The sequence below is a fragment of the Cicer arietinum genome, chromosome 5 (genome assembly GCF_000331145.2).
Source record: "Cicer arietinum cultivar CDC Frontier isolate Library 1 chromosome 5, Cicar.CDCFrontier_v2.0, whole genome shotgun sequence".
In the NCBI taxonomy this organism is placed as follows: domain Eukaryota; kingdom Viridiplantae; phylum Streptophyta; class Magnoliopsida; order Fabales; family Fabaceae; genus Cicer; species Cicer arietinum.
In genome coordinates this window covers 50478429-50488972 of record NC_021164.2, presented here as the reverse complement: position 1 = coordinate 50488972, position 10544 = coordinate 50478429, and the positions used below count along the sequence as shown (strand labels likewise).

At 31.4% G+C, this 10544-nt stretch overlaps 1 protein-coding gene across 1 annotated transcript in view; it reads left to right on the top strand.

Moving 5' to 3' along the window:
- The window catches only part of LOC101511441 (NEP1-interacting protein 1), a 14998-nt gene extending 10889 nt beyond the window's left edge, over positions 1–4109 (top strand). Inside the window, exon 6 of the mRNA XM_027334551.2 lies at positions 3760–4109. Within this exon, the coding sequence (XP_027190352.1) occupies position 3760 (1 nt within the window). The 3' untranslated portion in view covers positions 3761–4109. The remainder of the gene's footprint in view (positions 1–3759) is intronic.
- The last annotated feature ends 6435 nt before the right edge of the window (positions 4110–10544 follow it).

Genomic DNA, 10544 nt, shown 5'->3' with positions numbered 1-10544 from the left:
TCAAAGTTAAATTTCTTTATCAAATCAGAACAGTATTTAGATTGACTAATGAAAATGCCTTGCTTTCTTTGGTTAATTTGAAATCCCAAGAAATATGACAGTTCACCCATCATTGATGTAAGACCCGTAATTTTAAAGTACCATTTATGTATTTTTGGTGTATTTTGGATTTTGGCTCGGAGGCTTTTAAGCCAAAGTTAATAATATTTTGGAGTTTTATAATCAAAAAGATATTTCGATGCCAATTAGAATTTCTCGTCGATAAATAAATTGAATTTAACTGCGGAAAATCCTTTACGGAGAATTTAAGGCGTTTCGGGTGAAACGGTAATTTAATAAATATCTAGATTTTGAGATATTTGTTAAGTTATATTTATTATATTTATATATGTTTGTTTGGAGGGAAAAAGAAAGGAAAACTAGAAGGAAGGAAAAGGAAAAGAAAATAGTATATAAAGGAAGGAAGGAAAAAGGAAGAAAGGAAAAGCAAAGGAAAGAAATAGAAAGGAGGGAAAATTGAATTTTCCATCTTCTTCCTCTGCACTCACGTGAGCTTTAACCAAAAATCCATCCTTTCTCCATTTTTCGTTTTCGTTGCTTCCTTTTCTTCAAAGCTAGTGACCCAAGGTTGGGTGTGAGTTAGATCAAGGTTTTCGCAACTCCACTCTTCCTCTTTGATTCGAAAACGAAGAAAAACGGTTTTGAGATCCAAACACAAACCCCTCTGTTTCTTCTAGATCCAAACCTCATTTCTCGAAGAGATAGAAGGGAAAGTTGCTCACCACCACGCTACGGTGCTAGTGAACTAATTTGGAAGCGGCGTTGCGAGCGGAGATTTTACCGGAATTACTCGCGGTACCGGAAACGCGCGTTAAAGCTAACGTTGAGGTAAGGGCTCCTTCCAAACTTCTAGCTTGCATTAGGGACTTATCTGTAGTTGTGTGGGAAGGAATTTGTTAGGGTTAAATGTATCGATTTGGGGAAAAACGAAACTAGTGCGTTATGGGTAAAAACCTTAGAGTTAGGTTTTGTTTATAGTGATGAATGTTTCGTGGTAAATGAAATTTGATGTATCTGGGTGTTATGTTGCGTGATTTGTGTTCGGTATATTCGGTGTGTTCGTACTTGATGTTTGTTAATTGGTGTGGTTGTTGTGAATTATGGTTTGAATGTGAAAGTATGTTTGAATTTGTTTCTGTGGAATTTGAAAACCATTAGAGTTAAACGAGTATTAAAAATGGGGAATCTTTTAATACCTCGGTTTACTTAATGTGTATTTGAGGAAAATGTTTAAGTTAACTGGGCGTTGAGAATGGGGAATCTCTTAATGTCTCGGTTACTTAACTATCGTTTTTGAAAATCGTTTCGGTAAATGAGTATTAAGAATGGGGAATCTCTTAATGACTCGTTTACTGAATGTTTTGCGAGAAAATCGTTTAAGTCAAAAGTATATTAAGAATGGGGAATCTCTTAATATGACTGTTTGCTTAACGTTTTGTTTTGAAAATCATTAAGTTAAATCGGTATTAAGAACGGGGAATCTCTTAATGACTTATTTAATTAATGTTGTTTGAAAGTCGTTTAAGTTAAATGGGTATTAAAAATGGGGAATCTTTTAATATCTGCATTTGCTTAACGATTGTTGTGAATGGAGTCTGTGTATGCTCATGCATTTCATTTGGTAAATTGTGTCGACCCGTGATAGGTGACACCTTGGTAAACTGTACTGACCCGTGATAGGTGGTACGTTTACGATTTACTTTTTGGTAAATCGTGTTGACCCGTGATAGGTGACACCTCGGTAAACTGTACTGACCCGTGATAGGTTGTACGTTTACGATTTACTATTTAGTAATTCGTGTTGACCCGTGATAGGTGACACCTTGGTAAACTGTACTGACCCGTGATAGGTGGTACGTTTACGATTTACTTTTTGGTAAATCGTGTTGACCCGTGATAGGTGACACCTCGGTAAACTGTACTGACCCGTGATAGGTGGTACATTTACGATTTACGTTTTTGGTGAATTGTGCTGACCCGTGATAGGTGGCACCTTGGTAAATTGTACGGACCCGTGATAGGTTGTACGTTTGCGATTTATATTTTAGTAAATCGTGTTGACCCGTGATAGGTGACACTTCGGTAAACTGTACTGACCCGTGATAGGTGGTACATTTACGATTTACATTTTTGGTGGATTGTGCTGACCCGTGATAGGTGGCACCTAGGTAAACAGTACTGGTCTGTGATAGGCGGTACGTTTACGATTCCCGCTTTTTCTTTTAGTAAATCGTGTTGACCCGTGATAGGTGACACCATGGTAACTGTACTGACCCGTGATAGGTGGTACATTTACGATTTACATTTTTGGTGGATTGTGCTGACCCGTGATAGGTGGCACCTAGGTAAACAGTACTGGTCTGTGATAGGCGGTACGTTTACGATTCCCGCTTTTTCTTTTAGTAAATCGTGTTGACCCGTGATAGGTGACACCATGGTAACTGTACTGACCCGTGATAGGTGGTACATTTACGATTTCCGCTTTTTCTTTTAGTAAATCGTGTTGACCCGTGATAGGTGACACCATGGTAACTGTACTGACCCGTGATAGGTGGTACATTTACGATTCCCGCTTTTTCTTTTAGTAAATCGTGTTGACCCGTGATAGGTGACACCTCGGTAAACTGTACTGACCCGTGATAGGTGGTACGTTTATGATTTACGCATTTTAGTAAATCGTGCTGACCCGTGATAGGTGGCACCTCGGTAATTGGTACTTTGGCCTGCGATAGGCGGTACAATTATGATTTACGGCCCTTCGAGGAGGGTTTTGGTTTGGAATTCCGAGTCCATGCATTTTGGCATATACGCATTGCATTAGGGTGCCTGGCACGCGAGTCATGTTTGATTTGAGTTTATGATTGAGTGATTCGAATTTTGATTTATCGTGATAACTGAGATGAAGGTGTTAAGTGTTATGTGTTGTTTATTGTGTGTGAGTATGATGGTTATCGAACCTTCGTGTGTCGTAGTAATCGCGTAGGAATTGCTAAGTGTTAGGTTGTGGACTTGATTAGGAATGACTTAGGTTAATTCATGAATTTTTGGAAAACTGATCAGGGAAATCGATTTCCCAATCGATTGGATGGAAGACAGGGGCTTGGCCAAATGAACAAAATCGATTAGCCAATCGATTTTGTAAATCAGCCTTTTTAAAATCCCTTTCGAAATCGATTGCCCAATCGATTAGGCCTTAAGTCAGGGGCTCAGGAACCAATCAATCGATTTACCAATCGATTGAATTCAGCCCAGGATTCTGTTTTCATTAAGAATCCCTCACCAAATCGATTAGGAAATCGATTGGCTCGAAACCAGGGGCTCAGGAACCAATCAATCGATTTACCAATCGATTGAATTCAGCCCAGGATTCTGTTTTCATTAAAAATCTTCACCCCAATCGATTGCCCAATCGATTGGCTCAGTGAAAATCCTCATTTTTAGTTGTATGATTAATTGCTCATGAATCTATCCATGTTTTGTTTTATCATGTGTTAATTAGGAGATCGAGAACTGCATTTTCCCTTCATTTTCATTGGCAATGTAATGTATGAACTTTTCGCACATTGAAAATCCTGTTAAGATGCATGCTTAGTTAAAAAGTTGTTTTGAGCATTCAAAAACTTAACTGCTATGTGTTAACTGTTATTTTCTGGTTGGTGACCCTTTACACTATTGTGGAAATCTGGGCTTTGCCCTCAGATGAGAGTCAGGACGGCCCTACTGGTTCGTACCCTACGGACAGGGATGGAGATGGGAATGCTTGACTGCGGTTGTGTTAGGAGGATCTCACGGGGCGCGTGGAGATTACTCAGGGTGTATAGTTTTTGGTAGGATGATCAGATTAGGATGATGTATAGGGACTAGGGGTCCTTCTTTTTGGTTTGGAGTATTTTAGTTCTGGAAAACTGTACTTATACAAATATTATCAGTTTTATATCATCTTTGAATGGGTTCCATGTACCATTTGATGTTTATGTAGAAATGTTTTGGATTTGTAATTGGAGAAACTTTTCCGCTGCTTGTAAATTATAATGACTCAATTATTTATCCAAAAGCTTTTCCTGATTTATTTCTTTGTTCGTTTTTAATTACTTTTAGAAAAAAAAAAAATATACCCTCGCTTTGAAAAACGGGGTGTTACAATTATCACATTTATCTGATACATCATCAACTAAAAAGTTAAATTTTAGTCAAATTTTATATAGGGATTATTTTGCTCTTCATATATAAAATAGGTATAAATTAGTTTGAGCCTTCAATTTTATGAGACATTAAATTAAATTGAATTAAAATTGTGAGGAATGAAATTGAATCTTTAATATAAAATTTATAGAGTTAACCTATTTAATAAAAATTACTTAATTCAACTATTAAATTACTAAAGTTTACATTCGACAAAAGATTTTGAATCAAAGTATTTACTAATGAGGTGAATTACTCTCTACTCCCTGTTCTCACTTGTTGGTAAATCATATGGTTATCTCGCAATGCTAAAATATTGTCATATGAGTGTATGACAAATAGAAAGATTGTGAAATCCTTATTATAAAATCAACGCCCTTATCACTCCCCTGCTCTAAATTTTAGGTATGTGTCCTTTATCTCCTCCAAAGGCACACTCCTTCCTTCTCTCAATAGTAATTTATTGTAAAAAAAAAATTATTTCAATGTTTAATATAATTTGTATTTAATATCCAATTAGTTTACACAGTTAGATTTAGTCGTAGTTAGCTAGTTTGTTAACTAATTAACTAATATTAGTTAGTCTTAGTTTAATTAGTTAGTTGTTTATCTAATTAGTTATACAAGTTTATATTCTCTTTGATGTAATGCATTCTCTTAATTATTAATATTATTTAGTTTATGTATTTTTATTTATCTCTTATCAATCACTTAAATAAAAAATTGTACTATAATATCGAAAATATAATTATTCCACTACATTTTTCTCAAACTTTTCTTAAGAAAATTTTTATCAAAAATTAATTGAATTTTTGTTACTCTTTTATTTTTCTTTTTAAATTTTAAAGTTTCCCATAAAAATTCTAAATGAATGGGATTCATTTTTTCAACCACTTTCTTTAATCATCAAAACCAAAAAAATAAAATAAAATAAAGTTCTTTCAAGAAGCAAGAACCTCATAATTTCATATATCATTTATCAATGAAGGAAGAGGAAGGATATGAGTAAGGAAGATAAACAATTGTGAGGGAAAAACATCTCAAGCAATGGAGCGATGCATACAAAAAGGTGGAAGGCGTGACAAAAAAAATAAATAAATAAGATGATGAAAAATACATCAAATTAATCTTCTAAAATAAAAAAACTCAAATTTTCATCAAAATCAACTATCATATTAAAAGAAAATATCACTCTTTTAATTATTAATTTACTTCTTTTCACTTCTCTTTTATTAATAATTTAAATTAGAAATCATATTACTTTTTTTAATTATATCATTTAATTATGTTCGCATCACTATTAGTATAATATTTTTTATTATGCAATTATAATTTTGATAGTATATCAGTATTATAAAAATAATTTTATAGAAGTTATAGTATCTCTTTAATAACGGGACGAAAGGATGTAACACTTTATTAATATACTAGGTAGATATGAAGATAGATGCCTTTATACATCGTTATAGTCGAACTCAAGAACGTGGGCATACGTCAGCAGTCGCACCTAATTCATCCTTAGTATATCCAGCACGGGTCAAGTCAAACTTTCAAGTATGGAACGACCAAATTTTAAATATATTATTACATATAAATAATTTGTAATTTTAGAATTAATTAATTTCTCTAAAATATTATTCTTATTTATTAAAAAGTATAAAATATCTAAAGTAAAAAACATACAAAAATTGAATCTTATATGTCTTAAACATTTGATTTATTTCTAGGAGTTTGCATCTTTTTTTTATTTTTGTCTATGTAAGTTTTTTTTCTTTTCAATTAAATCATGTAAGTTCAATTTAGTTTTAAAATCATTTTTGCCGTTAGTTGCTGTTAAAAAACAAAAATTATGTGACAAAAGAAGGAGTGACTGACAAAAGAATAAATTAAATAATTAAAAAAATAAAATTAAGTAATTAAATTGATTAAAAAAGAAATGGAAAAAAATGAAGGAAAGATGAAAGTATTATCTTTTAGTCTCTCTATCCAAAACCCAATAATAAGTTTGACGACTAAAGTTTTATCTTCTTTTCTCTATCATTGCATCACCATTATCAGATCATCAATATCGAATCACCATCATTGTATTACCAACACAAAATTGACAATTATAAGGGGTCTACAAAAAAATAATTAAACTTAGTAAATATAAACTATAACTACAAATAATATACATAAAAATAACAAAATTAAGAAAAATTACACACATGCTAATGTGGACATCTCCAAAATCGATGTTTAGGATTTTCATCAGTGTTAGATATGAATATACACATCGCTTTCTTTTATCCACATTCAGACAATTGAAAATGAGTTGACTTTGTTGCAGATGAAGACAACGTCATGGTTGAACAAAAAAAGAAGATTTGAAGATGATGGTGATGCGATTATGGTAATTCAAAGATGACGATGTGATATTAGTGATATGGTAACAATGATACGATGATACAAAAAGGAAGAGAAAATCCAAATCTATTTTTGACTTTCGATGGAGGGACTAAAACATAACACCTTAAATTTTCCTTCATTTCTTTTTTCTATTTCTTTTTTAATCAATTTAATTACTTAATTTTATTTTTTTAATTATTTAATTTATTTCCATCATGTCACTCCTCTGTTTGCCACATAATTTTTTTTTTCAAAAGCAACTAACGGCATAAATAATTTTAAAATTAAATTAAACTTACATGATTTAAATTAAAAAAAAAAAACTTACAAAAACAAAAATGAGAAAAACGTAAACTTAGAAAAATGAACCAAATATTTAAACCATCTTATATAAAGATAAATAACTAAGCATATAATATAGTATGGTTTAAAAAAATATTGTATACTAGTGTTATAGTAAGAGTTATATATTGGAAAAAAAATAAGGGCATTTTTTAGGAATTATTAACAAATAACAATGTCACGTGATTTTTTTAATTAAAAATATGATACGAACAAATTACACCAATTAAGGACATTATAATTCAAAGTCGCCAAAATTTAAAAGATTGAATATACGAACAAACTCACAACATCCAAATTAATAATATAGAACGGAAAAATATCTACAAATATGACAAATCCTACAAAAAAATATTGAGGTGTCTGAAATATCTATGCTTTCAAAGCTGTAACATTGATGACGTCAAACTCATTGATTAAATTTGCACTTGATCGAAACTAATTTGTTAATATGAACGAAAGAACATTACAACAATACGAAAGAAAAAAAAGCATCACACTAAGACGCCGAACAAACATTGTGCCACACAAAGACAAATAAACCACAAAAGAAAAATTAAATGTGTGTAAAAATCATTTATTTAAACAAAATATAATATGAAATGATTTAGAGAGATGATTTTATATCAAAAATTGGCCCTAAACTTCCTATCTTTGGTAAAAAAAAAATTAAGAGTTGATCAAAAGAATCATGAAATATAAACAACACCATGAAAACATAAAATTGAAATGAGTGACAACAATCTAAACTTAGAGTTTTGTGGAATGGAGAGTTGTTGGATGAATTTACTCCTAATAGAGGTATTCAATAAGATGATATTCTATCTCTTTACATTTTTGTTCTTTGTATTAAATATCTTTTCCATTTGATTTCCTTTGAAGTCAATCAAAACTTGTGGAAATTGAATAAGATTTCAAAACTTGTGGACTTATGATATCTCACCTGTAGACGACATACTTCTTTTTTCATAACCAAATTTGGATAAAGTTGAGCTTATTAATTCTATACTAGGTGTTCTTTACCTAGCTAGTGACAAAAAATCAATAAAGATAAATCTAGGTTTTTTTCTCCAAAATTGTGGGATGACACGAGAAACATAGTTTGAGTGTTGCTTTGGCGATCCAAGCTACGAAAGATCTTGGGAAATACCTTGTTGTTCCTATTCTTTATAAAAGAGTCTCTAGAGGCACTTATTTGTTTGTGCTGGGAAAAGTTGGCCAACGTCTTAATGATTGGAATTCCAATACTTTGTCTTTTGTAGGTTGTGTAACTTTTGCTAAATCTATCATCCAAGCACTCCTTACATATGTTATGCAAATTTTCATCTTACCTACAACAATTTGTAATGAGATTGACAAAATTTATTGTCGGTTTATTTGGGGTGACTGATAACTCTTAAATATATGAGTTATTTAGTAATTTTTTAGACTTGAATATGCAAATCATTGAAGAAATATTTTAATCAGATTGGTATTTTTTGTTTAAGTTGGAATTTTGGTAGGTTTTGTTGAATTTGTGCAAGAAAATATATTTTGATTAATTATGGAGCAATGTTGAAGGAAGGTGCAACATTTGAGTGCATTACCTGAACGTACAACAAGAGCACATAAATGTAAGACCCATAAGTGCAAAATTTTAATAAAACAATTTGGGATATTTAATCACATAAGGGACACATTATAAAGAATATTTAAGCTATTCTATCACTTTATTACATTGGACCAAGGATTTCTTTATGAATGAGGATAAAAGTGGCCTAAATTGTAGAGAGAAAAGTGATCCAAAATGCACTACGTCAAAAATGACATTTTATAGCGCGTCTTTTATAGCGCTTATTAAATACAAGCGTTGTTGTATGATATTTTAAAAATAACGGATGATACAACAGTGTTTTTTTTGACAAGCGCTGTAAAAGACTTTGATTTCACATAATTAAAGGACTTATTAGAGCGCTTTTTGGAAAAGCGCTGTAAAAAAGTTTTAAAAAAAAATAAGGAGGTCTTTTATAGCGCTTTTGGACAAGCGCTTTAAAAAGTCTGTAAAAAAGCGTTGTAATAGACTTTCAAAAAATAAAATAAGGAGGTCTTTTACAACTCTCTTTAAAAAAGCGCTGTAATGGCTTTTAAAAAATAAAATAAGGAGGTCTTTTATAGCGCTTTTTTAAAAAGCGCTGTAATAGGCTTTTAAAAGTAAAATAAGGAGGTATTTTACAGCGCTCTTTAAAAAAAACGCTGTAATAGGCTTTTAAAAAATAAAATAAGGAGGTCTTTTACAGCGCTCTTTAAAAAAAGCGTTGTAATAGGCTTTTAAAAAATAAAATAAGGAGGTCTTTTACAGCGCTCTTTAAAAAGCGATGTAATAGGCTTTTAAAAAATAAAATAAGGAGGTCTTTTATAGCGCTTTTTTAAAAAGCGCTGTAATAGGCTTTTAAAAGTAAAATAAGGAGGTATTTTACAGCGCTCTTTAAAAAAAACGCTGTAATAGGCTTTTAAAAAATAAAATAAGGAGGTCTTTTACAGCGCTCTTTAAAAAAAGCGTTGTAATAGACTTTTAAAAGTAAAATAAGGAGGTCTTTTATAACGCTCAACAGCGCTCTTTAAAAAAAACGATGTAATAGGCTTTTAAAAAATAAAATATAATAGTAAATCGCTTTAGTTTCCTCTTTATTACATAAACTTCACTACACTTCAGTGTCCTTCTCCTCTTCATTATCCTTCTCATTGCGAACCCTAATGTCCCTACGAACCATATTGTTAACCATCTCCATTGCAAATTATCTCCATATTTGTTACTATCCCTACGAATATTATTACGTACTCTTCTCAATGAGAACCCTACTCTGTCCTACGAACCGTTCGTATTTCTGCGCCTTCTCATTGTTTCTTCTTAAACGAAACCGTAACCCTATGAACTCTACGTATTTCTTCACACTCTTCAGGTATTGTATTCATTTATTCATTTATTTCTTATATATATATATAATGTGTCTATTAATGTTAATAATCATATTTATTTGATAGTGTTTTACAAGTTTTCTGAGCTCAAATTGGTGCTACAGTGTCGAAGCAAAAATCAAATAAATCACATGGATTCCAATAAAGATTTGAAATGTATGGCTTTAAAATTTCATTAACAATCAATCCACAAATATTTATTGACTTATATGTTTTATTTTATAGTGCTCTCGTCAAACTAACAACATAGACTACGGATACTGTATATTACGATTTATGAAGGAGATTGTTGTTATAATCCCAGAAAGAGATCTAATTGAAATAAAGGAATGCATATTACAACGTTTTTTTTAAAAAAACGCCGTAAAACTAATACAACAAGCAGCGTGTTTTTAGAAGAGATTTACAGCGCTTTTTTTATTTTAAAGAGCGCTGTTGTATCTTTTTACAGCGCTGGAGACTACAACGCTTAATTTTTTGAAAAAGAGCTATAAATAGCTTAAAAAAACGTTGTAAAATACCATTTTTCACGTAGTGATGTCATATTTAAAAGATAGCAAGTGCATACCTAAAAGAGATAGTCTTAACTTAATTTTCAAAGCACCCATTATGTCCTA